The sequence below is a fragment of the Camelus bactrianus genome, chromosome 22, assembly GCF_048773025.1.
Source record: "Camelus bactrianus isolate YW-2024 breed Bactrian camel chromosome 22, ASM4877302v1, whole genome shotgun sequence".
Lineage (NCBI taxonomy): Eukaryota > Metazoa > Chordata > Mammalia > Artiodactyla > Camelidae > Camelus > Camelus bactrianus.
In genome coordinates, this window is record NC_133560.1 from 21,013,507 (window position 1) to 21,038,678 (window position 25,172).

General features: G+C 50.8%; 1 protein-coding gene across 2 annotated transcripts; it reads left to right on the forward strand.

Annotated features, from left to right (window-relative positions):
- The first annotated feature begins 9,633 nt into the window (after positions 1-9,633).
- Positions 9,634-24,342, forward strand: JAK3 (Janus kinase 3). Of its 2 annotated transcripts, none has more exons than XM_045508188.2 (24): positions 9,634-9,766; positions 11,694-11,890; positions 12,360-12,483; positions 12,834-12,945; positions 13,124-13,269; positions 13,645-13,939; positions 14,514-14,636; positions 14,730-14,887; positions 15,345-15,456; positions 15,668-15,854; positions 16,423-16,550; positions 16,781-16,912; positions 17,661-17,745; positions 18,374-18,501; positions 19,223-19,355; positions 19,435-19,586; positions 19,716-19,866; positions 20,498-20,637; positions 20,709-20,898; positions 21,369-21,493; positions 21,765-21,937; positions 22,392-22,509; positions 22,860-22,970; positions 23,898-24,342. In XM_045508188.2, exons 2-24 carry the CDS (start codon positions 11,707-11,709, stop codon positions 24,003-24,005), a joined length of 3,315 nt encoding a protein of 1,104 aa, XP_045364144.1. In that variant the 5' UTR covers positions 9,634-9,766; positions 11,694-11,706; the 3' UTR covers positions 24,006-24,342. The 2 variants fall into 2 exon arrangements, with proteins under 2 accessions (XP_045364144.1, XP_010970437.1); XM_010972135.3 differs by having other exon boundaries at positions 9,641-9,766; positions 11,698-11,890.
- The last annotated feature ends 830 nt before the right edge of the window (positions 24,343-25,172 follow it).

Sequence of the window (25,172 nt, forward strand, 5' to 3'; positions counted from 1 at the left end):
GTCTATTGGCTCCTCGGCCTCGCGCTCAATAAGAACTGCTTTTTCATTGGCTTCGGATCCGCCAACCTCTCACAGCCCCGCCTCTCTTCGCGGCGAGACTACAACTCCCAAGAAGCAGCGCGGCTAGACCCGTCTATTACACCGCGAACGTAAGGGAGCGTCAGCGCGCGCGGCAAGCCGGGAGCTGCCCAAGAAGTCTCGGTGGCAAGTTCCACGAGTGTTCCTCATCCCCGTGATGCTTCTGTATATAGAACCAGACCTTGGGTAATCGCGATGTTTATGGGGACATCGCGGCACTTCCTCCCACTCCGGGTCTCTTTTCACCCCGGAGCTCTCGAGCCACGGACCTGAGAATTCTCATCTGTAAAATGGAAATACTAGTGTTTTTCTCCTAGAAATGTTGCAATAATCAGATAAAATAACCCGTGTGAAACGTCAGGCACAGAACAATCAACAATTAACAAGCATTAACATTCATTAAACAATGTAATGCTAGTTATTATTGTGATTATTGGGAGGAGGTCTGGTTTGTGTTTCAAAGTAGCAGATTCAAACCCCTGCTTGCTTCCAGGACAGATCCTGGCGCAGCGTCTGACCGGGGCAGGGAGGGTGGTGCTAGAACTGATCGAGGTGCAGCCCCACCTTTGAGGGCCTTCGGGCTCAGCAATTTGCTTGGGCAAAAAGAGGCTCTCCTGGAGGGGAGACCGAGGGTGGAAAAGGAAAGAACTCACTATGTCAGGCTGTGAAGAGAAACGAAGAGGAAAGGGGATAAATTGGAGGGTTTATTTTAGGAAGGAGGGCTCTTGGAGGAGGTGACAACTAAGCCCAATTAGAATCTTTCTTTTTTAAATTAAATTAATAACAGCTTAATTGAGATAGACTTCACATACCATACAATTCATCCATTTAAATTCAGTGGTTTTTACTACAATATTTTTTACATTCACAGACACATTCATATATATATACACACATATATACACACACACACACACATATATATTATATTATATGCACAGTTGTGCAACATTACCATAAACTTTAGAACATTTCCGTTATCTCCCACAGAAACCCCTTACCCTTTACAGTCACTTGCCATTCAAAACTCTGCCATCCCAGCCCTAGGCAACTAAGAATCTACTTCCTGCCTCTATGGATTTCCCAATTCTAGACATTTTACATAATTGGAATCATACAAAATGAGATCTTTTGTGATTGGCTTCTTTCACTTAGCATAACGTTTTTAAGGTTCATTCATATCTTCCCCTAGTTTGTTTTTCTTTTCAACTTTTTAATTGAAATATATAGTCAGTTTACAATGTGTCAATTTCTGGTGTACAGCATAACTTTTCAGTCATACATATACATACATATATTCGTTTTCATATTATTTTTCATTATAGATTATTACAAGATATTGAATATAGTTCCCTGTGCTATACAGAAGAAATTTGTTTTTTCATCTACTTTCTATGTAGTTAATATTTGCAAATCTTGAACTCTCAGTTTACCCCTTCCCACCCCCTTCCCCTAACCATAAGATTGTTTACTATGTCTGTGAGTCGTTTCTGTTTTGTAGATGAGTTCATTAGTGTCTTTTCCCTTTTTTTAGATTCCAAATATGAGCGATATCATATGGTATTTTTCTTTCTCTTTCTGGCTTACTTGAAGTGACTATTTCCTAATGTAACGTTTTAATTCCTTTAATGATTTTTTTCACTATATTTTTGAGTTATTTCTGTAGTGGTTGCTCTAGAGCTTACTGCTTACATCTCAGCTTAGAATCTTCTGGGATTTATGCTGCCTTAGTTTTAATGAGATATAGAAATAGTGCTATATAGCTCATTTCCTCTTCCCCTTTTGTCCTATTATTATTATTATTGTTATACATAGTACATATACATATGTTACAAAACAAATGATGCATTGTTATAATTATTACTCCATACAATTCTATGCCTGTTAAGGAATCTGAGAAAATAAAACAGGGCAAGTATATATTTATAGACTTGTTATAGTCATTTTCTCCTTTCGAATTTCTGGTTCTCTTCCTTTGTTTTTGTTGATTAGAGTCACTACCTGCTGTCATTTCCTGATTCCAATACAGCTTTGTTCCTCTCGTTTCCTTTATGCTATTATTGTCAAATATATTACATTTCTACATGTGACAGGCCCCCAAATAAAATTAATATATATTTTTAGTGTTTTTTTAATCCTGAATTTGAAAAAAATTTGGGGGGGGGGTGGAATTAGGTTTGATTGATTTATTTACGTGGAGATCCTGGAGATTGAACCCAAGACCATGTGCAAGTTTAGCACCCGCTCTACCACTGAGCTATTCCCTCCCCTAATATATATCTTTATACAACTGCTTCTTAAAATCAGCTAAGAGACAAAAGGAGAAGAAATATGCATGTACGCTGTTTTTGATAATTACAGAATTACCTTTATCTGCAGTCTTTAATTTTTCACGTGTGTTGGAATCTGGGGTCCTTCTGTGCTGAAGTCATGAACCCCACACGGGAGGAGATTGGTTAGTGTCCACCGCCATCCTGGCGGAAAATCCGGAGACTTGGTGGGAGAGGAACATGATGGAAGAAGGGCGGTCAGGGCATCACGCCTGCAAGCCCTGGCTCTGGCCTCCTCCCTGCGCTGACTACCGGGCAAGAGGCAACCCCATCCGAATGGCGCTGCCGTGAGTGTCCACTAGGTGGCGGCAGAGCCCCTGTTAGCCTTTGCCGGGCGGAAGCCAATAGCCGGGACAAAGGAGTGGGGCAGAAACAGGTTTAAATCCCATCGATGAGATGGTTTCCTGGCGCATCACGGCTCTGGGCCTCAGTTTCCTCATCTGTAAAACGAGGCTAATAGTAGTCCCCAGCTTGTAGGATTGTTGGGAGGTTTAAATGGTGTATAATTGTTTGGACTGCGGTGGCAGAGGTTCTGCCATTGCTGGCTGCGCCTCTCCGTCTGTGCCTTTCCGTCTGTTCATGAACTCACTGCTCAGGGATCTAGTGTCCCCAGGATGCGAGGAGGAAACAAGCAGTGGAAAGCAGTCCTGGAGCCTGGGGCACAAATTGAGTCCTCCAAGGGCAAGAGGGGGTCCAGAGAAGGGGAATTTCTCTCTCGCAGACAGAGCCCTGGCCTTGAGGCCTGGCGCTTCTATCTCCAAAGCCTGGGTCAGGGTGACCCCAGCAGCTAGAGAGGAGGGACAAACACACGTGTGTGTGTGTTTGTGTCCTGCCTAATGTTTGTTTAAAGGTTTTATTTCTCTCTCTCTCTCTTGACGTTTTGGCCCTGCCTGGCAAGTGCTGCTGTGGACCCCGGGGCACCCCTGACCCACCCTCTCACTCCCCTGTGCACCCCTCTGGGCTGCCCCGACCTCTGGCCACAAAGGAATCTGAGCCAATAAGCTGGTCCTGGACCCGGGTTTTAAGCTGGGCGTCCCTCTGTCTCTGTTTTATTACCAATCAGGTGCAGACAACTTCCTGGTTATATAGGCTCTGGGATCCAGTTTGTTAATCCTGTGTCTCTGCCGCACCTCAATCACTAGCACCAGGCTGCCCTTCCTGGGCTATCTTGGCTGTCACCATTGGAGCTCCCCTATCCTGCTCACTTCCTTCCGCATCTCTGCTACTGGCACCTCCATCCTTCTAGGGCTCAGCTGGTCGAAGTCCTGCTCCTGTCCTTTTGGTCCCCCAAATGTCCCCAAGACACCCATTCCCCTGTACCCTAGGTACCACCTCATCCAGGACCTGGCCTCCTGCCCCCATCCTCCCCTCTCCCTAATTGTTCCTGCTTTCAACCCTCCTAAGTTTCCTCCTCCAGATTCATTCATTCATTCATTCTCTACCGTGCGTGCACCAGACACTGGGAATTCTCCCGGCACCAGGATAACCAAAAACTCCAACCCTGAGGGAGCCGACATACCTACCAATCGGAGAAATGGACAAAAGTGAGATAAAGAAGAAAAACAGTTGCCATGGCAGAGCGAGACATGCGCTCGGGAGAAAAATAAAGTGAAGCAGGCTGTCTCCTTCAGCTCCAGGAAGCTATCTCCTCCCACTCATGCCTGGGGCCCAGACCGTCATATTTTTTTTCAGCCTATGTTTGGCGGGAGGAGCCCTAGGGAACTGTGAGGAAGGGCAGCAAAGCAAGAGGGAGGCTCTTTCTTCCTGTCACTCACCCTCCCCTAGCTTCAATTCTTCCGCTCTGTGAATGGGGATCACAGTCCACACGCTAAGATTGTTTTGAGGATTAACTGAGTTGCTGCGTGTAAAAAGCCTTGGTGGGCACCTGGTGTACCTGTGAGCACCCGATATGTGTTTTCTGTTCTCATTATCAATGATTGTTCTGGTTCATGGTCAAGCTCTGAACAGCAGCTCTGATAAATCCCATTTCCCCTCCCATCCTGCGTAGCTAAACATGTTTCTTTTTTTAAGCAAGTACTTAACTTTTATCTTTTTTTTTTCTTTTTTACTGAAGTAGAGCCAGTTTACAATGTTGTGTTGATTTCTGGTGAACAACATAATGCTCCAGTCATACATATATAATACATATACTCATTTTCATATTCTTTTTTCATTATAGGTTACTTCAAGATAATGAATATAGTTCCCTGTGCTATGCAGAAGAAATTTGTTGTTTATTTTATATATAGTAGTTAGTATCTGCAAATCTCAAACTTAACTTTTTAAAAATTGATTGTATTTTTTAAATTAGGTTTATTATATATATGTATTTTTAAGGGAGGCAGTGGGGATTGAATCCAGGACCTCGTGCATGCTAAGTATGCACTCTACCACTGAGCTATACCCTACTCCACCTCGAACTTAACTTTTAAACACTATTAACAGATACAAAATTCAACAGGCACAAAAAGTAAACAACATAAACTACCTTCCTCTTTCACCCATCATGGCCCCCTAGTTGCCTTCCCCACGGGAGCAAGTTGTTTCTGTTTCCCTGCCAAGAGCATCTTTGCACATATGAGGAAATCCTCATTATCTCTTCTTTTTCTCTGCAGACTGAAGCTTCCTGCCCAGACAGATTTGCACCTTGCTTTTTCCTTCACAAAGTATCTGGAAGGTCTTCCCACACTGTCACCATTGGGCTGCCCTATTCTTTTGCATAGCTGTGTAATATTCCATGCTGACAATGGCCATTGTTTATTCAATGAATCCCCTGTGGCTGGACATTGAGCTTGCTTCTAACTGAATGCTGTTACAAACAGTGCTTTAAAAAATCAGTAACATGATATAGGTATCATTCCTGGAAGGCTCTTTTGCTAGAAGGAATCTTGCTGGGTTTCAGGGTAATTTCTTCAGCTTCATCTGATCCCCTCCATAGGGCTGGGTCATTTCCACTCTTTTTTTTGGTTGTCAAATAACCCTCTATTAAATCACTTTTCTCTGTAGTTCTTTACTAGCTGGGCATTCCAGCGCACCACTGTTGATGTTATCTATGATGTCGTGAGGGTGGTGGCCATCAACATTGCTGCCCACAGACTGGGCAGGATCTCTTTAATGGTTCCAGAGAGTTCTCTTGCTAAAGATCGGTGCCCCATCTGTCAGGCAATATTGACAATCTCATTAAAAGTGATGTGTCCACGGTGCTTAGTGTTTTTCTGCTTCTTTCTGTCTCTTGGTGGTTCCCTGAGGGCTTTGATGATCAGGGCAGAGGCGGAAGGTACCACCTCAATCTATGTCTGTCTGTTCTAAATGGTCAGTTTCACTGTAATCCTCAGAAACTTCTAATCTCCAGTTGCCTTGGTAGTGTCATCACCAGCCTTTTTTGGAGACAAACCCAGAGGACCGATCTTGGGGGCCAAGGCAGATGTGGCACCAACTTGTTGGCCATTCATATATCTTCTTTGGTGAAGTGTCTATTCAAATCTGTTGCCCAATTTCTTATTGAGTCATTTGTCTTATATTATTGAGTTATAAGAATTATTTATATATTCTAGATACAAGTATTTTGTTTATTTAATATATGTATTGCAAATATTTTCTCCTGATCTGTGTCTTTTAAAATTTTTTTTTTTTTTGCAGGAGAGGTGATTAAGTTTATTTAATTTATTTATGTACCATTCTTTTTAATGGAGGCATGGGGATTGAACCCAGGACCTTGTGCATGCTAAGCACACACTCTACCACTGAGCTATATACTCCCCACCTCCAATCTGTATCTCACCTTTCTGTTTTCTCAGTGGTGTTATTTGAAGAGCACAATGATAAAGTCTAATTCATCAATGTTTTCCAGCTAAGATAACTTTGCCTACCGTAAGTTTGCAAAATTTTTCTACTATGGTTTTTTAAAATGTCTTATAGTTTTAGGTTTTGCATTCAGGTCTGTGATCGATTTTGAGTTAATTTTGTGTATGACGTGAAGTAAAGGTTGATGTTAATTGCTTTCCATATGATGTCTAGTTGTTCCAACACTATTTGTTGAAAAGACTTTCCTTTCCTCCATTTAATTGTCTCAGTATCTGTGTCAAAAATCAACTGGCTATATTTATATGGGTCTATTACTCTAGTCTATTCTGTTTTGTTGATCCATCTTTTCATCAGTACCAAATAGTCTTGATTACTGTAACTCTGTAGTAAGCCTAGAAGTCAGGTAGAATAATTTCATCTTTTTAAAATTCACTCTGGCCCTTTTCAGTTCTATAGGAATTTTAAAGTCAGTGACAGTTTCTACCCCCCAAAATTCTGCTGAATTTATATTGGAATTTCACTGAATCTATAGGTCAGAAGAAGAGAACTGATATAATACCATTGAGTCTTCCAATCCATGAACATGGTATATCTTCCTGTTTATTTAAATCTTGATAAATTTCTCTTAGCAATATTTGTAGCTTTTAGTGTAAAGATCTTAGACTTTTTTTTGGTTGGATTTATTCCTAGGTATTTTATCTTTTTTGGTGCTGCTATAAATGGAATTTAATTTTTTTTCATTTTTCAATTGTTTTCTGCTATATATAAAAATTCAATTGATTTTTTAAAAAAATTGGTTGATTGATTTAAAGAGAGGTACTGAGAATTGAACCATGCTATACATGCACTCTACCACTGAGATATACCCTCCCCCAAATGAATTTTATATATTAACTTTAAAAATTGAACTTGCTAAATTCATTTATTGGTTCTAGTAATTGTCACTGGATTCCCTTGGATTTTTTTTACATAAACAAAACATACTTTGTTTATCATCTGCAAACAGGGACAGATTTACTTCCTCCTTTCCAATCTTTAAGCCTTTTTTTTCTTGCCTCATTGCAATGGCCATGACCTCCAGAACAATGTTGAATGGAAGAGGTGAGAATGGACATCGTTGTCTTTTCCCCAATCTCAGGAGGACACAATTCAGTCTTTTACATCAAGTATACTATTACCGGTAGTTTTTTTTTTTTTTTTTTTTTTGGTAGGTTTCCCTTAGCAGATTTGGGAAGTTCCCATTTACACATGATTTGTAAGAATTTTTATCATGAATGAGTGTTGAATTTTGTCGTTTCCTGCATCCATTAAAATAATCATATATTTTCACTGTACAGTTGATCTCTGAAGAACTCGGAGGTTAGGGGTGCTGACCCTTGTGCAGTCAAATATCTATGGATAACTTTACAGTAAGTCCTCCATATCTGAGGTTCTGCTGATTCAACCAACTTCAGATTGTGTAGTACATGTTTATCAAAAAATAATTGTGTACAAGTGGAACTTCATGATTCATATCTATGTTATTCAAGGGTCAACCCTACTTTTAATTTGCATTTCACCTGTTATGAGACATGAGCATCTTTTTCTGGGTTTAATAGCTATTTGTCCTTCATTTTTTTTTTTGTAATTTCTGGGTTCATATCCTGCTAAATCATTGGCATTTTCTTATTGTCTTCTAGGAACGGCTTATACAATGAAGATATTTTATTCATGGCACTAGTTTACCTTTGTTTCCAGTTTCATTTGTTTATTCTTTAACTGTGCTTATGGGCTTTTTGCCAGCAGGAAATTTTGGATGTTTGTATTATGAAGTTTCTAATTTATTCTTGGGCAAGCTCTGGGTTCTGCCTCCTGGAATCTCCTCATGGAGACTTCATATGCCGCTCTCTGGGGCTGGTGGTGCCACCTTTGCCCTGACCCTGTTCTCCTCCTGCTCATTGTCAGCAAACCACGGTTACCATGTCACTAGAGTTGTCAGGAGCCTAGAAACTCACTGTGGTTCCTGGAAGGCAGGACCCTCTCTCTCAGGGCCAGGGATGAGAGTACACAGTTACATTCCTCTCTGCTGAAGCCACCCAGGAAGTGAAAGAAAAATACTATGGCTAAGCCCCCATGCAGCACTTCCTGCCACAAGCCTGCTGTGACTCCCACTGCGCTGAGGACACAACCCATACCCCTTCCCTCCACCCACAAGTCCCTACTGCTGCCTCCAACCAAGTCTTAGCACACTGTGTCCCTGCCACCCTGCCCTTCTCAGGAATGCTGTGACTTCATCGAGCGTCTCAGTCTTTGCCTGGGCTCTTCCTTTGCCAGAACTCCCCACATCTGCAGATCACTCTCTGGCTAATGCTACTTGTCCTTGGATTTCAACAGCAAAATCACTTCCTCCAGGAAGCCCTCCCAGACTGAGCATCTCTGCTAGCAGCCTCCCCCAAGGGCCACTGAAACACTTATTGGATGATTATTTGTTGCCATCACCCCCACTAGATTGTCAGCTCCACCAGGCAGAGACTAGATCTGCTCTGTCCCCTGCTGTGTCCCCAATGCCCTGCACACAGGAGGTGCCCAATAAGTGTCTGTGGGTGATTGAATTAAAGTCAACAAAATACCTACCAAAGCCATTTTTGTGCCAGGACTTGTGATGGGATTACAGAGATGAAAGCATCCTCTAAAATCTGTCCCCAAAGCTCTACTTTCTGGGGTTTGTATCCTACTAAGGACCTTGGCCCAGGTCTCACCTGGACACTGTCCCCAGCTTCCTCCTCCACCCATGATAGCCTCAGGGGTGTAAAAATGCACCAATTGGAACCCCCTGTAATCCGGGCCCTGCTGACTGCTCTGCCGTCCCCCTCAGTTCTCACCTTATCCAACTACGACTTCTGGTCCTTCAACAGCTCAACTCACTCCCCAGTCAGGGCTTTTGAACTTGCGGTGGGTGCCCTCCGCCAGGAGTCTTCTTTCTTTGTCCTGTTTTAAATCCCTGCTCGAAGGATTATGACTTCTGCACAAAGTCCCCCATCCTCACCACCCCTGGGCCCCAATCTTTGCCTGTCCTGACACCTTGGTTTTCTTTATTATCTATAATGATTAATTGCCACCCTGCCAGACCAGATAGTGAGGTGAGCCTGAGGGTTGGTCTGCTTGATTTTTGCTTTTTCTAGGGCTGGCCTTAGGGCAAGGAGCACAGAAGGGGCCGTTATCATGCCATGGGTGGGTAAACTGAGGCCCTGGGAACTAGGCCCTTGCCAGAGTCCCACAAGAGTGAGCCTGGAGTTTTTTGAGACCCCAGGTGAGATCTGGGCCCTTCTCTGTGCTGTCACCCCTTCCCTTAGGTCTGGGATCTCCAGCAGCCTGTCTGAGCAGGGCAGCTGCTGCAGAGTCTTCCGGAACTTTCTGCCCCTCCCTGCCTTCATCCCCCACACAGCCCTGACTTTCGGTAAGTGACAGCAGCTCAGGAAGCCAAGGGGCCCACACAGGAAGCAGCGAGTGGGACTTTCCTCCTCTGCTGCCCAGCTCTGCCCTCCCTCCGTTGGCCCAGGGTCCCCATCCCCAAGGTAAGAGCTGGTGGTGCCACATGGCTCTGGCCAGGGGTTGGGGGGAGACTGTGTGGATGGTTGCAGCTGGGGACAAAGGCAAGTTTGCCTTTCAGGCCTCCGAGGAAACCCCCCAGATGTGAGCTGGGGTGGCTGGCTGTGTGGCCTCTGGCAAACTGCTCCCCTCTCTGGGTCTCAGCTTTGTCCTGCATAAAACGAGGCCTTGAATTCCCAGCTCCCTGGACTTGCGAGAATCATCGCACATGTGCCCAGGGTTCGAGGTCCCTGGGGAGACAGTTTCCAGCCCCCACCCTTCCAGCCCTCAGTTCAGAGAATAGGGTGACCATCCAGGCATGTGGGACTTTTGGTGTTAAAACAGGGGCATTTTTCTAGGCTCCAAACACCACCTCTGACTTTTTTTGTTTTACTTTTGATATTTTAAAAATCATATTTTTTAAGTTTTGTATTAAATAAAAGACGTGCTATGTGATTCCATTTACATAAAGGCACAAAGACAAGATCAGGGCAACTGTTAGAAATAGGATCGTAGTTCCCTCTGTGGGGAGTGACGGGGTCCGCAGAACTCCTGGGACTGGGAGTGTTTCGATTCCTGGTCTGGGAGTTGGTGACACCAGAGGGGGAAAGTTCTCTTTTCCCCACACCCTCCCTCCCTGACGGTAACCCCCAAACCACTGTGCCAAGGGACCTTCCTGTCTGGTTTAGCTGGTATTTATCAAGTGCTTGCTGGGACTATCACCAAGGATTTGTGCCACTCAGTGGGAATTAAATGAGTTGACAGCTCGGGCTGGGCTCAGCAAACAACCTTAGGGAAACAGGTAGGAATCAGCCCACTTTACAGCTGGAAAAGTTGTGTCCCAGCAGTGGGAGTCCTGCCCAGGTCACAAAGCCAGGATATAGTGGGGCTGGGGTTTGAACCCAGAGCCTGGGGTTTTCACCTATCCCCAGTCCCAGGCTTATATTCTGGGCATGTTATAAATCTCATTAATGCTGTCCACCACCCCTACCCCCACTGTTATTTTGGAACATAGTCTTTTTTACCCAACATTCTCTTTATATCCTCTTCATTCAGATCAATTTAAGTGGATCTTGTCCATTTGTCCCCGCTCCCACCCCGTTCCTCACAGGGTTCAAAGCCCAACTTCTTCCTCTACCCAGTCAGGGGTCCTAAGCTCTGGGGTCCCCCAGGGTGACTGAGATCTGGTAGTTGACTGGTGTGGAATGCCTGGGAATAAGGCGGGCGGTTTTCTCCCAGGGAGGACTTCCTATTATAGGGGCCTAATGGTGGGAGTGATGAAGGGAACAGAGGTGGGGGAGCAGGGGAAACAGACACAGAAATCCCTGTCGACTGAGTCATCAGTTTGGGTCTGCCTCCCTCAACGTGCATCACACCAGGTGCAAAAGCTTCCAGCTCCAGCCCCAGAAGTGCTTGAATCCCCCAGACCCAGAGGGAGGGTTGGCCACCCCTAGCTTCTTAAACACCTATATGCACAAGCCATCTGCTTTCTGGTCAGCAAATCCCTATATCTGTGATCGATTGCTCCGGCTTGTCTGGAGAAGGGGCTGGAGCAACTGGTGTATGGGAAGGCTGGAGATTGACTGGAGATGTCTGCCCTGAGTACCATAATAGTCTGGGGTGTGAGTTCCCACAAACTGGTGTGAATATATTCCACTCCCCAAGCACAGCCCTCATCTGGGGGGTTATGGCTCTTCACCCACCTTGCACACTCATCTCCCTCTCTCTGTCTCTCTGCATCTCTGTCTTGCTTTTTCTCTCTGTGTGTTTCTGTCCCTCTCTCCTCCCTCCCTCTCTCTCTGGCTTCACCCCTACCTCACCCACAAGCATCTCTGCCCCCTACTCCACTCCCAGAAGTGTTGTAGTCTTGTCCCCTCTGCCCACAACTGAGGGGCTACCTCTTTCTGTGTCCAGGCAGGCTGCAATCATGGCACCTCCAAGTGAGGAGATGCCCTTGATCCCTCAGCGTTCCTGCAGCCTCTCCTCTTCAGAGGCTGGCGCCCTGCACGTGCTGCTGCCCCCTCGGGGCCCTGGACCCCCACAGCGCCTATCCTTCTCTTTTGGGGACCACTCAGCTGAAGAGCTGTGTGTTCGAGCTGCTAAGGCCAGTGGTGAGTGGGTCCCTAGAAGGCTTGGCTGGAGGGAGGGGTAGGGCTGTGGGGAACCCAGATTGGGAGCTGAAATAGCTGCCAAGTGGAGTCAGCATTGGAGCTGGGGCTTTGAAAGATGAGTAAGAGTTTGGTAAGGGAGGAGGGTGCACAGGCAACGATATATGCAAAGACTCAGAAGTGTGATGACGTATTAGGGGAAACAGCTGGTCATCCCTCAAGGTAAACTGTACAGTGGAAAGAGATGCTCTAGGGAGAGGGGCCAGGAGCCCTGAGAAGCAGGCTGAGTACATGACTGGCTTCTCTCCTAAGGGCAATGAGGAGCCTTGGAATGGGTGTGAGAAGGGGTGGGACATGGTGTCAGAGCTGAAGGTGAGATAAAGCCTGTTGGGGCCGCATAGGGATGACATGGCAGCCCTGCAGGGGACAGAAGGGGAGACTTGGGTGGGAGCTGATGGAGGTGTCCCCTCAGGTATCCTGCCCGTGTACCACTCCCTCTTTGCTCTGGCCACGGAGGACCTATCCTGTTGGTTCCCCCCGAGCCACATCTTCTCCGTGGAAGACGTGGGCACCCAGGTCCTTGTCTACAGGCTCCGGTAGGAAGTGTCTCCCTACAACCTTCCTGATCCCTCAGGAGATGTGGATTAAATGATACCAGGAGGGCATGCCTTTTGTTGAGGGCTTAGGGAATGGGAGTTTAAAACAACAGTGACCCTACAATCACCATCTCCCTGAACCTCCTGGTGGGTACCCCAGGGAGGGTGTGGTCATTGCTTATTTGACAGTTGAGGAAACTGAAGCCAGAGTGGGTGGGTCACTTGTCCAAGGTCACACAGTAAGTCAATGACCTAATCTGAGCTCTGTGAAGTCTTCGCAGTTTAGGCTCCCCCCAACCACCACACCACCGTATCCCCACTCTAAGGTTCTCCCCTCCCCGCTCCCACAGCTTTTACTTCCCCAACTGGTTTGGGCTAGAAAAGTGCCACCGCTTTGGGCTACGAAAGGACTTAGCCTGCGCCATCCTTGACCTGCCAGTCCTGGAGCACCTATTTGCTCAGGTAGGGATCTGTGTGAGGTTCAGCCCAGGGGTGGAGGTCCACAGGGCTATATCAGGGCTCAGGACTGGGCAGCCTTGGCTGACCCTGCCTGTGGCAGCCCTGGGGTGGAGGTCAGCCCGGGGGTGGGGGTCTACAGAGCAACATCGGGGCTCATGGTTGGACTGTGACTGGCCCCTAGCACCGAAATGACCTGGTGAGCGGCTGCCTCCCAGTGGGCCTCAGCCTCAAGGAGCAGGGTGAGTGTCTCAGCTTGGCTGTGCTGGACCTGGCCCGCATGGCTCTCGAGCAGGCTCAGCGGCCCGAGGAGCTGCTGAAGACCATCAGGTGAGGGCTTCCAGGCTGTGGCGTCGTCAGAGTCCACCTTGAGGCTCCCCACCTAGAAGCCTGCTGTGCACTCATGTGGCCCAGACCCCTGCCAACCCAGCCCTACCCCCTTACCCACACTGAGGTTCCATCACCAGGCCTCCTGCAGCTAAAAGGCCTATATGTGTCCCTGTCTGTCCTATGGACCTCAGTGGCCCTTCCCACACTGAGGCCCCGCTCCCATGTGTGTCCCTGGGTGTGTCTCCGTGTGCACTTTGTTGCCCCCCTATTGAGGCCATACACCAGCCCGTGAACTAAAGCCTGGGTTGGTGTGCGTCCCTGTCCTCCCTTCTGAGACCCCTTCCCACACTGAGGGCCCCCTACCCCCACTCGCAGCTACAAGGTCTGCCTGCCCCCCGGCCTGCGCGACCTGATCCAGGGCCTGAGTTTCGTGACACGAAAGCGTATCCGAAGGACAGTGCGCAGGGCTTTGCGCCGCGTGGCCGCCTGCCAGGCTGACAGGCATTCACTCATGGCCAAGTACATCATGGATCTCGAACGGCTGGACCCAGGCAGGGCCGCCGAGACCTTCCGCGTGGGCCTCCCCGGGACGGCTGGTGGTCAGGATGCGCCAGGGCTGCTCCGCGTGGCTGGTGGCAGCGGCATAGCCTGGAGCCCAGGAGAACAAGAGGTGCAAAGGCGGCGGGGGCGGGGCCAAGGGGAGGAGCATGGTAGTGGGAGGGGCTTGAGGGGCGGGGTCAAAGGGAGGGCGACTGTGAGAGAGCTTGGGCCCGCCCCGCCACCCCCGGAGGAGTGAGAAGTGGGGCTGAGCCAGGTAGCAGAATGAAATAGGCTACTAGTTGGGTGGGCGGGGCTCAGGCCAGGGTCAACAGCAGGTGGAAGGGAGAGACAGGACTGAGGAAGGGCGGGGATCCTGACTGGACTAAGGGAAACTGCGAGATAAGGTGTAGCTAAGTGAGGGAGGGGCTCAGGGTTGGTGAGGGGGACCAGCCGAGAGAAGGAGGTGGGGTTTGGCAGGGGTGGGGCGGCAGATATTTGGGGCTGAGCAGGGGAGGGGTTGAAAAGGGCGGGACTGACAGAAAGGGTGAGTCTTGGCTGGCAGGTAGTAGGAGAGGGATGTGGCTGGGTGAGGCTGAGAGGGTAGGGTCTCAAGTGTATGGGTTGGTGGGGTCCAAGTTTCCAAGAGGGACTTTGGACTCTGGGTTGGGGGCGGGATCCCCAACCTCAGCCCTCCTCCTTCCCAGGTCCTTCAGCCCTTCTGCGACTTTCCAGAAATTGTGGATATCAGCATCAAGCAGGCCCCGCGCTTTGGCCCGGCTGGGGAGCACCGCCTGGTCACCGTCACCAGGACGGACAACCAGATCCTGGTGGGTGCTGGACGCCCCCCTACCTTACCCGAGGGCGGCGACGTGGGACTGTCACCCTTGGGCCACAGCGTGTGCTGACGCGGATCCCCTCAGGAGGCCGAGTTCCCGGGGCTGCCCGCCGCCTTGTCCTTCGTGGCACTCGTGGATGGCTACTTCAGGCTGACCACCGACTCCCAGCACTTCTTCTGCAAGGAGGTGGCGCCGCCGCGGCTGCTGGAGGAGGTGGCTGAGCAGTGCTATGGCCCCATCACGTAAGGACCCGACCCCACTGTGGCCAGACCCACCTGGGACTGAATCTCGGTCAGTCCCCTTCTCTGCTCCTCTGTGTCCTCACCTCTTAGGAGCTCTGAACAAGGAGTCAAGTGCTTGAACAGCGCCAGGTGCATAGGTGATGCTCAGTGAGGCTGGAGTCTCCTTTCTGCTGCTGGGGCAGCTGCTTCCCTCACTTTGACTCCTCCAGGCTCCAGGGCCATTTCCTGGGGATGCAAATGGTGCCTAGCTTCACCTACAGCCTCCTCTTTAATCCCCTAAGCAGAAGCCCTGACTTGTGGCTCATTTTATACATGGGAGGGAGTAAGGGAATGTTACCTGGTGAGGGTCCCAAAGGTTCAGAGAGATCAGGATTAGCCCAGGTCTAGTTTGGTTTCTCTGCTTCCATCTTTCTTTCTCTGTCTTTGACTCTCAGTTCCCTCCCTCCTTTCCTCACAGCCTGGATTTTGCCATCAACAAACTCAAGACTGGGGGCTCGCTTCCCGGCTCCTACGTTCTCCGTCGCAGCCCCCAGGATTTTGACAGCTTCCTCCTAACTATCTGTGTCCAGGTCAGTCTACCACTAGGGGCCAGGAGGACAAAGGAGGGCTTCCTGGAGGAGGTGACATTTAAGCTGAAAACTGAAAGATGAATCAGCATGGCTTCCTGAAGAAGGGGAGGGAAAAGGCATTCCCAGTGGATGGAACAGCATATGCAAAGGCTTGGAGATTTTGAGGGGATGGTGCTACCCACTCCCACTCAAGGGCCACTCCTCTTTGCAGACCCCCCTGGGCCCTGATTACAAAGGCTGCCTCATTCGGTGTGACCCTTCGGGAACTTTCTCCCTGGCTGGCCTTGGCCGTCCCCACAGCAGTCTTCGAGAGCTCCTGGCAGCCTGTTGGGATAGTGGGTTGCATGTGGATGGGATTGAGCTGAACCTCACCTTCTGCTGCACCCCCAGACCCAAAGGTGAGCCGGCCCTCTTCCTTGAGCTGCGTGATTGATCTGGGACCCTGCCTTCTGTGTCTGCCACAGCTCTTGTGTGGCAAGTGGGAGAGACTGCAGGTCAAGGTAGTTCAGTGGGGAAAAAGGGTGATTTGGGGCTGCTAGGATAGATGTTGCTTTCAGGCATGGCTAGATCCAGGCACAGTTGGACTAGCACTTAGTCTTTCTCCATCTCTTGCCTCTTCCTCTGGGTGAATTTTGCTCTCAGACAAATCCCCCTTGGATGGGACAACTTTGAGGTGTGAGTTCTCCAGAGTCTCCCAGAATCCCTAGCAGGACTGACACCAGGCTGCCCACAGCACCACCTGGTCGTTTGCACCCCCTGCAGGGTTCCTTCCCTCTCTGTCTCCCTCCCCCACCCCCTACTGCAACTTCCTGGAGTCTCCTTTCAAATAATGCACATGCTCCTGGGTCCTCATCTCAGTGGGGGAGAGGGGTCACAAGAGACACTCCACTGAGACAGGGAGTAAGGAAAGCTTTGAGGACTTTTATCTCTGACGTCTGGTTTTCTTCCTCCACTCACTCCCCATAGAAAAATCCAACCTGATCGTGGTCCGGAGAGGTTGCAGCCTGCCCACGTCATGCCCTGTTCAGCCCCAATCTCAGTGCCAGCTGAGTCAGATGACGTTTCACAAGATCCCTGCTGACAGCCTGGAGTGGGTAAGGAGCCCCAAGGAATGGAGGTTGGGGATACTTCAGTTGTGAGCCAGAGACCATGTCTACATCCATCTCTGCTGCATGGCCCTAGGCATGTGACATACCCTCCTTATGCCTGTTTCATCATCTATAAAATGCGGCCAGTGCCTGTGCCTGGCTCGGGCCAGGGCCAGAAAACTGGATCCCACGGGAGCCCACTTACTGGCCTCTCCTGTTTCCCCCTCACTCTCCAGCATGAGAATCTTGGTCACGGGTCTTTCACCAAGATTTACCGCGGCTGTCGACATGAGACCGTGGATGGGGAGGCCCGGGAGACAGAGGTGCTGCTCAAAGTGATGGATGTCAAGCACAAGAACTGCATGGAGGTGAGCAGGGTGGGGACCAGGCCTTCTGGGTTCAGAGAAATTTAAAAACACACAGGGTCTTAAAACAACAGACATGTAGCCAAAGCATCTCCAAACCATGAACTACAGGAGGGTCAGGGAATTTAGATACAAATAGAAAGAGTACACCAAACAGAGAGAACAGCCGGTGCAAAGGTCCTGAGGCCTGGCCAAGCCTGGCATGTTGAAGGAACATCAGGGAGGCCAGTGGGTTGGAGAGGAGCGAGCAAAGGAGAAGAGAAGAATGATGTGGATGGAGACATCAGCAGATGCTGGGCAACACAGGGGAAGGTTTGAGCCCTTCTCAAATCCCAAGTCTCCCACTTGTGTGAGAGACTCATGGTAGGCTACAGTGAGGACTTCCATCCTTCATCAGAAAACCATGATACAGTGGGGAAGGTATAGCTCAGTGGTAAAGTGCATGCTCAGCATGCATGAGATCCTGGGTTCAATCCCCAGTACCTCCATTAAAACAAACAAACAAACAAAAAGAAAACCATGATACAAAAAAAAAAAAAATGTACACAGTGTAAACAAGCCTGCATCTAAAAAGAAAAAAGAAAAACATCATGATACAGAGTGCTGTGTGCATTAATGGTTAACTCTGGAGCCGAACGAGGCGTGTGGCTAGGTCTCCTAAGGCAGGTTTGTGAGCAGCAAGTTTGGGGTCCTTGGCCTGACCCTGGGGTGGGAGGAACCCATGCATCTTCTCTCCCTCTCCCTTCCCCAGTCATTCCTGGAAGCAGCGAGCTTGATGAGCCAAGTGTCATACCAGCATCTTGTGTTGCTCCATGGCGTGTGCATGGCTGGAGACAGTGAGAAACACTCCCTATCCCCACCCCTGCCCTACCTCATTTAGCCTAAAATTGAGCCTATCTACAGCAGCAATGGCGCCCCCTGCTGGGGCTCCGTTCCAACCAAGGGCCACAGTATCTCGCTAAGCTTCCATTTCATCAGTATAACTCAACAGCTCTTGGGAGCCCAGAATGTGGCAGGAGCTGGGTGCATTGAGTAGAACATGCCAGGCTGGGCAGAGTGATAAATGAGCGTGTGTGGCGGGGGCAGCACAGGGCACAGTGGGTGGTCAGGGGCTGCTAACTCAGCTTGGAGTTCAAGCAACAGGATTCTGAGTAGGTGAGGACCAGTTCTAGGCTGGGAAGGCAAGGATAAGTTGGCGATAGGGAAGAGGGAGAAGAGGGATGTTCTAGGCAGAAACATAGAATGTGCGAAGGGCTGGAAGTGAGTTATAGAGAGAGATTGGTACCTTCTAGGAATATCAGACAAGTAGTTTGGAGGTGGGAAGTGGGGTAAGGCTGGAGGGGCAAGGGAGGGAAAAGTCAGAGCTGAGAGTTCAAGTGACCCTTGAAGGTGGGATGCGGGCAGAGCCTGTTGAACACGAGTACAGTCCTGCCTCCTAACCCTCCCCCTCCCTACTGCCACCAGGCATCATGGTGCAGGAGTTTGTACACCTGGGAGCACTGGACACATATCTGCGCAAGAGTGGCCACCTGGTGCCTGCCAGCTGGAAGCTACAGGTGATCAAACAGCTGGCCTATGCCCTCAACTATCTGGTGAGTCCTCCTCCTCTGCCTGCTCCACTCTCCATCCACAGAGCGGAGGGGAATTGAGAGTGGGTGCTGTAGTACGGATAGAAGTTTGGCAAGGCTGCAAGGCAGATGACGTTGGGCATTTTAGACTGAGAGAACAGCATATGTACAGGGTCAGAGATATAAGAGCAGAAGAAGGGAACAGCTGGTCATCCATGGACATCAAGGGGAGTAGTGAGAAATGAGCCTGGGCAGGGAGGAAGTCTTCTGAGAAGAAGGAACACTGGACCTGGGACCTTGAAGACTGAGTAGGAGTTCATCAAGGGAAGAAAGGAAGGAGGGCATGTCAGGCCAAGGCAACAGCCTGGGCAAAGGCTGCAGCTTAGATGGTGGGTTGCATGTCCTGGGGTGCATCAGGTAGTTTACTTGGCAGGGAACCAGGGTAGAGGTGTGGGAGAGAGAAGCTCACATAAAGAGCAAACAAGGGCTGGATCTCAAAGGGCCTTGAATGCCAGGCTGAGGACCTTTGACTTTACCCTGAAACGACTGAGGAGCCATGGAGTGGGAGAGCACTGTTTTGAGAGGGGGAGGGCCACAGGGGGTGGACTGCCAACAGTCTAGGGAAGATTCTAAAGTATGGTCTGAGCAGTCCCAGGTGGGCTTTGAAGAATGTGTAGGAGTTCACCAGCCAGACTACTCATTCATCAACCCCTCCTTGGCATTTCCCTATGCCTGGCTCGCTTAGGAAGACAAAGGTCTCCCTCATGGCAATGTCTCAGCCCGGAAAGTGCTCCTGGCCCGGGAGGGGGCTGATGGGAACCCACCCTTCATCAAACTGAGTGACCCTGGTGTCAGCCCCACTGTGCTAAGTCTGGAGAGTAAGTGCGGAGGGGTGGAGGAGGGAGGGGCCTAGTGGGTCACGGAAGCGGATCCCTGACCCCATCCCTGCCCGCGCAGTGCTCACTGACAGGATTCCCTGGGTGGCCCCTGAGTGTCTCCAGGAGGCCCGAACACTTGGCTTGGAAGCTGACAAGTGGGGCTTTGGTGCCACAGTCTGGGAGGTGTTCAGCGGTGTCATGATGCCCATCAGCACCCTGGATCCAGCCAAGGTCAGAGCACCGGCATTGGCCTCAAGAGCCCTCATTTGATAGAAGGGTAGACTGAAGTCCAGCTTGGGGAGGATGGGTGGGTCTGAGGGGGCTTTCTGAGGGTGCACCAGCTCTTCCTCCTGCCCTCAGAAGCTCCAGTTTTACGAGGAACGTCAGCAGCTGCCCGCCCCCAAGTGGATGGAGCTGGCCCTGCTGATCCAACAGTGCATGGCGTACGAGCCGGGCCAGAGGCCCTCCTTCCGTGCTGTCATCCGTGACCTGAACAGCCTCATCACTTCAGGTGCCTACTGGCACTGGGTCAGGTGTGGGGCAGGGCAGCGCTAGCCTGTCATATTGGGCCCAGTAGGAGAAGAGTGAGGGTCGCATTCAGAACCTGCCCTGAGTTGGAGTGGTTTGTGACTGTAATAGTCAGCACAAGCTTCAACAACTGCTGTAATAAACAGGCCCCTCAGCTCAAGGTTGAACATAGTGGATATTTAGTTCTCATTTGATGAGGGTGTCCAGGTCAACAGGAACCTTTCCCTTTGTAGCTTCACCCATCCCATGGCCTTAGGCCCCTGTTGGATCCTCTGTAGGCAGGAGACAGATGGGAGACGGTCCCATTCTAGGTTTCCATGGGCCAGGCCTGAAGTGGCACCCAGGATATCTCTCCCCTCCATCAGCTTGAGCTCAGTCATGTGACCACCCCTCATGGGGGAAACTCCCTTCTGTCTGTGTGCAGTGTACGCACTATGTAAGAGGTCTGCCTTTGCCCAGGGGCACCTTTTCCAGCCCCCACAAATTACCTTTTGGCTTGCAGTGGCCCTGCCATAATGTACAGGAAGGGTAAGCATGCAGATTGAAGTCACACAGCAAGTCAGTTTAGGAGTGGGAGCCCAGTATGCTGTTCATTTACTGCTCATGTCCTCCAGATTATGAGCTCCTCTCAGACCCCACACCTGGTGCCTTGGCACCCCGTGACGGGCTTTGGAATGGTGCCCAGCTCTATGCCTGCCAGGACCCTACCATCTTTGAGGAGAGACACCTCAAGTATATCTCACAGCTGGGCAAGGTGAGGTGGGCTGGCTTGGGGTGGGTGGGGTAGCACCCATGCACGTGGACACCAGCCCTGCTGTCCCCCAGGGCAACTTTGGCAGCGTGGAACTATGCCGCTATGACCCACTGGGCGACAACACAGGCGCCCTGGTGGCTGTGAAGCAGCTGCAGCACAGTGGGCCAGAACAGCAGAAGGACTTCCAGCGGGAGATCCAGATCCTCAAAGCCCTGCACAGCGACTTCATTGTCAAGTACCGAGGTGTCAGCTATGGTCCAGGTGAGCCACCTCCCAAGTAGGTGCTCTTCAAATCACATCCTCATCCTCCTCCAGTACCATTTTAGGGTGATTTGAGAACGCCAACAGTGGCGCTACTGACGTCTCTTTTTCACCCAGATTCAGATCGCCTTGGGATTGTCAATATCCCCACCTGAAAAATGGGTCATTTATAAGGTTCTTAAAGAATCAATGCCTGTAGGGGGAGGAGGATATAGCTCAGTGGTAGAGAATGTGCTTAGCATGCACAGGGTCCTGGGATCAGTCCCCAGTAAAAACATCAATGTATATAATAGAAGGTACTCAAAAGACATTAGCGATAGGTGTCATTGTTACCGTTCCCATTTTATAGAAAGTAATATTGAGGCCAGGCAGGACTCAAGGTCCCATTCTTAATGGGGAAGAATCGGGAGGGGGAGAAGACAGAGTTAGGCCCTGTGGTGACTCCTCCTTTCCTCCCCCACCTCCCCTAGGCCGCCAGAGCCTGCGGCTGGTCATGGAGTACCTGCCCAGCGGCTGTCTGCGCGACTTCCTGCAGCGGCACCGTGCCCGCCTCGACGCTGGCCGCCTGCTCCTCTTTGCCTCGCAGATCTGCAAGGTGCCAGGCGGGTGTGAGAGGGCGGGGCACCGGGGGACCTGCGGGTGCTGAGCTGGCTCAGCCTGGGCAGGGTCTTCATAGATTTGCTGGGAAGGCTGTGGTCTGGTTGGAAGTGGGGTTGAGTTAGGGCTAAGGTCAGGACTGGAGTGCAGGATGGATCAGGGATAGGGTGAGACTTGGGGGTCTGGGTTGGGGCTGGTGTAGGATACCAGGTCAGGCTTGGGGCCCGGGCCCAGTCATCCTGGGGTCCATGCCCCATGCCTGCCCGCAGGGCATGGAGTACCTGGGCTCCCGCCGCTGCGTGCACCGCGACCTGGCAGCCCGTAACATCCTGGTGGAGAACGAGACGCACGTCAAGATCGCAGACTTCGGCCTCGCCAAGCTTCTGCCGCTCGACAAAGACTACTACGTGGTCCGCGAGCCCGGCCAAAGTCCCATCTTCTGGTGGGCACTCTGCCCCGCCCCCACCCTGACCATTCCCTTCCTCCCAGTTACCCAGGCCCCCTCCCCTGCACCCACTTTCCTGGCCGCGCCCCTCCTCCCCCTGCCCTGGGCCCACCCTGGCCACGCCCCGACAACCCCGGCCCTTCCCCGCTGTACAGCTTCGACCCCCACCCCCCCCACCCCCCCCACCCCCGTCCTGCCCTGCTCCGCCCCTTGGCACTGGTCCCTCCCTTCCTTCAAAGGCACGGCTCTTCCCTGATCCCACCCAGGCCTCACTCTGGCCCAACCTGGGGTTGGAGAATCCTCTCAACCCACGGTCTGGGGAACTAGAGACCTCGGATCTGGGACTGACCATCTCACAGCCTCCACCTTGACCAGCTCCCCAGCCCAAGGCTGCCCCCTTCCCCGTCCTCTGCCCTACGGTCGAATCCCAAGACTTCCTCATCCCCCTCAGGTATGCCCCAGAGTCCCTCTCAGATAACATCTTCTCGCGCCAGTCGGATGTCTGGAGCTTCGGGGTCGTCCTGTATGAGCTCTTCACCTACAGTGACAAGAGCTGTAGCCCCTCAGCTGTGAGTTGGCAGCCCCGGATCTCCAACACCCTCCTCCCCACAACCCCTTCATGGCCAATCCCTGTCCTGTTTGTACCTGCGTCCATCTTTTGCTTAGGATCACCTGATCCCAACCTTAGAGGGCCCAGTAGGACGTCTTTTCACTCTGGCTGACCCCTCCTCCCACCACAGGCAGCACCCCCCCATCCATCACAGAAGACTCCTCCTCTTTTAAGGAGGACACTGTCCCTCTCTGTGGGTGATTCCCCTCCTCCCTTCACTCTGGCTGACTCCCTCAGTCACGGATGGCCCCTACTCCCTCCATCATGAATGGCTCGTCCCCCACCATGCATGCTCCCCCTTGGTCCCAGGAGTTCCTGCGGATGATGGGATGTGAGCGAGATGTCCCAGCCCTCTGCCGCCTCCTGGAGCTGCTGGCTGAGGGCCAGAGGCTGCCCGCACCTCCTGCCTGCCCTGGTGAGGTGAGCGCTGGAGGGCCTGCCTCAGTTTCCCACTCTGTAGCTGCACTGGGGGTCTTGGGCCAGCCTGCTGGCCCCTCTGGGTCTCTTCACCACTGATGTCTCTTGGTTGAGAGCAGAGGCCAGGGCATGAGGCTGAAGGAGATTCTGTCCTCTACTTTGCTGCTCTCTATTTGGCAAGTCACAAACACTTTCAGAGCCTAAGTTATCCTATCTCCAAAATGGGAGTAACTGCCTTATTGGATGGGAGAGGATCAGACTAGTTAATGCCTCTCCAGTGCTCATTTCTGAGCCTGGCACACAGTCGGTGCTCAATAAATGTTTGTGGCCTGAGCAAGTTAATTTATAAATGATCAACCACATGTCTGACACTTGCACAAAAGTTGTGATGATAAACTGTGAGAGTCACTATCAGTTACTGAGCACTGATGGTGTGGGGACCCAGCAGGGGACAGAACAGATACTACCCCTCCCCCACTATAGCTTGTAGAAGCTAACAAGAACATTCTGATGCTGCTCAATGTCTGGAAAGAGATGGGGGATGTGGTCAGGGAGGGCCTCCTAGAGGGGGTGATGCCTGAAAGAGGAAGAGGATCCTGCTCGTGGGGAAAGCTGAGAGAGGACATTCTCAGTGGAGAACACAGCAGGTGCAAAGGCTCTGAGGTGGGAATGAGCTTGGTGTATTTAAAAACTGAGATGGGGGCAAATATGGCTGCATGGAATGAGAGAGGAGGTGATGGAGGGAGATGGTGGAGGGAGGGAGGTAGGGGAGGGGATGAGATTTTGTTCTAAGATCCATAGGGAACCATGGGAGGCTTTGGAGTAAGCAAGGAAGAGATGGAGTCTAATTTATATTTTAAAACTATTAACAGGAGTTATGATCTTCCTACCACTCACATGTGACCCTGTTGTCTCTTCCCACCCCCTCAGGTTCATGAGCTCATGAAGCTATGCTGGGCCCCTAGCCCACAAGACCGGCCACCATTCAGTGCTCTGGGTCCCCAGCTGGATGCACTGTGGAGTGGAAGCCAGGGATAGTGTCCAGAGGCATGAGATTTTCGCCTTCCCTGCTTGTCTGGAGGGAGAACCCCATTCACCATCATTTTTATATCTCCTGCACACAGACCTCTGGGTTCTGGTCTCCATGGACTGGCTGTGTGACCTCGGGCAGGGACTGAACCTCTCTGGGTTTCCTGTTTCAGAGACTCCCTCATGGGGCAAATGACATTGCACTTAGGGGCTTGTAGAGCAAGAGTAGTCTTGTGGCCTTTGAAACTTGTAAAGATTCAAGACAGATGCAATGGTGGGGTCTTCTGAACTCCCCCTACCCCCGAATCAAGGAATAAATTTAAGCCTCTTCCATCTTCCCATCTTCTCATGGCTTGGCCCTGAGCTTCTTGTCTCATTTCCAGAAGGAACATTATGTAGCTTTAAATATATGATCTCAGGCTTCTTTTCCCTCTTCCCTCTTTAGCTGGAGGAAGCCAAGGACAAGAGCAGCTGCCCTGGCTGAAATTCATTTTTGGGGGGAACCTGTGTGACTGGGATTGTGTAAGAGGCCAGAGAAGGCTGAGGTCCTGGTCGACCCTAACTGAACCTGAGTGTCCCAGGGCTTCAGTTTTTCTGTCTTACACACTAGAGCCCTTTCTGTCCTGACCAGAGGATCGCACAACTGATGACTATGGAGGCTGACAGAAACTCTTCAGCAGTTGAAGGAAGGAAAGGCATTCTTGGTAGAGGGAACAGCATGGCAAGAGTAAGGAGGCTCTGAGTATACAGGTTAAGAGCTCAGGTGTTGGAGCCCATGGTTCTGCCACTTATTTGCTGTGTGATGGTGGGTGAGTTGTTTCTCCTCTCTGAGCCTCCGTTCCGTCCTCTTACAATGGGCAATAGTGTTGGCCCTTTGGTGGTACAAAGTCAACTTCTGGAGGCTTGTGAACAGGCATTTTGTGCAGGTTAAGCCCACATCGCTTCTTCACACCTGCCAGCAATGCTTTTCTGCCACTTTTGCCTCTTTGGAAAACTTTTATTCACCTCTCAAAACCCCAGCTATCACCTCCCTGCAGCCCTCCCTGGGGTTCTCCCACAACTGCCAGCCAGCCCTGTACTTCCTTCTGACCCTTGGACTGGGGTGGGGTCTGCATTCAGCTCTGTCTCCTCTGACCTGGAGGCTCCTTGGGGGCTGGGCTGGGGTGGGCAGAGAGA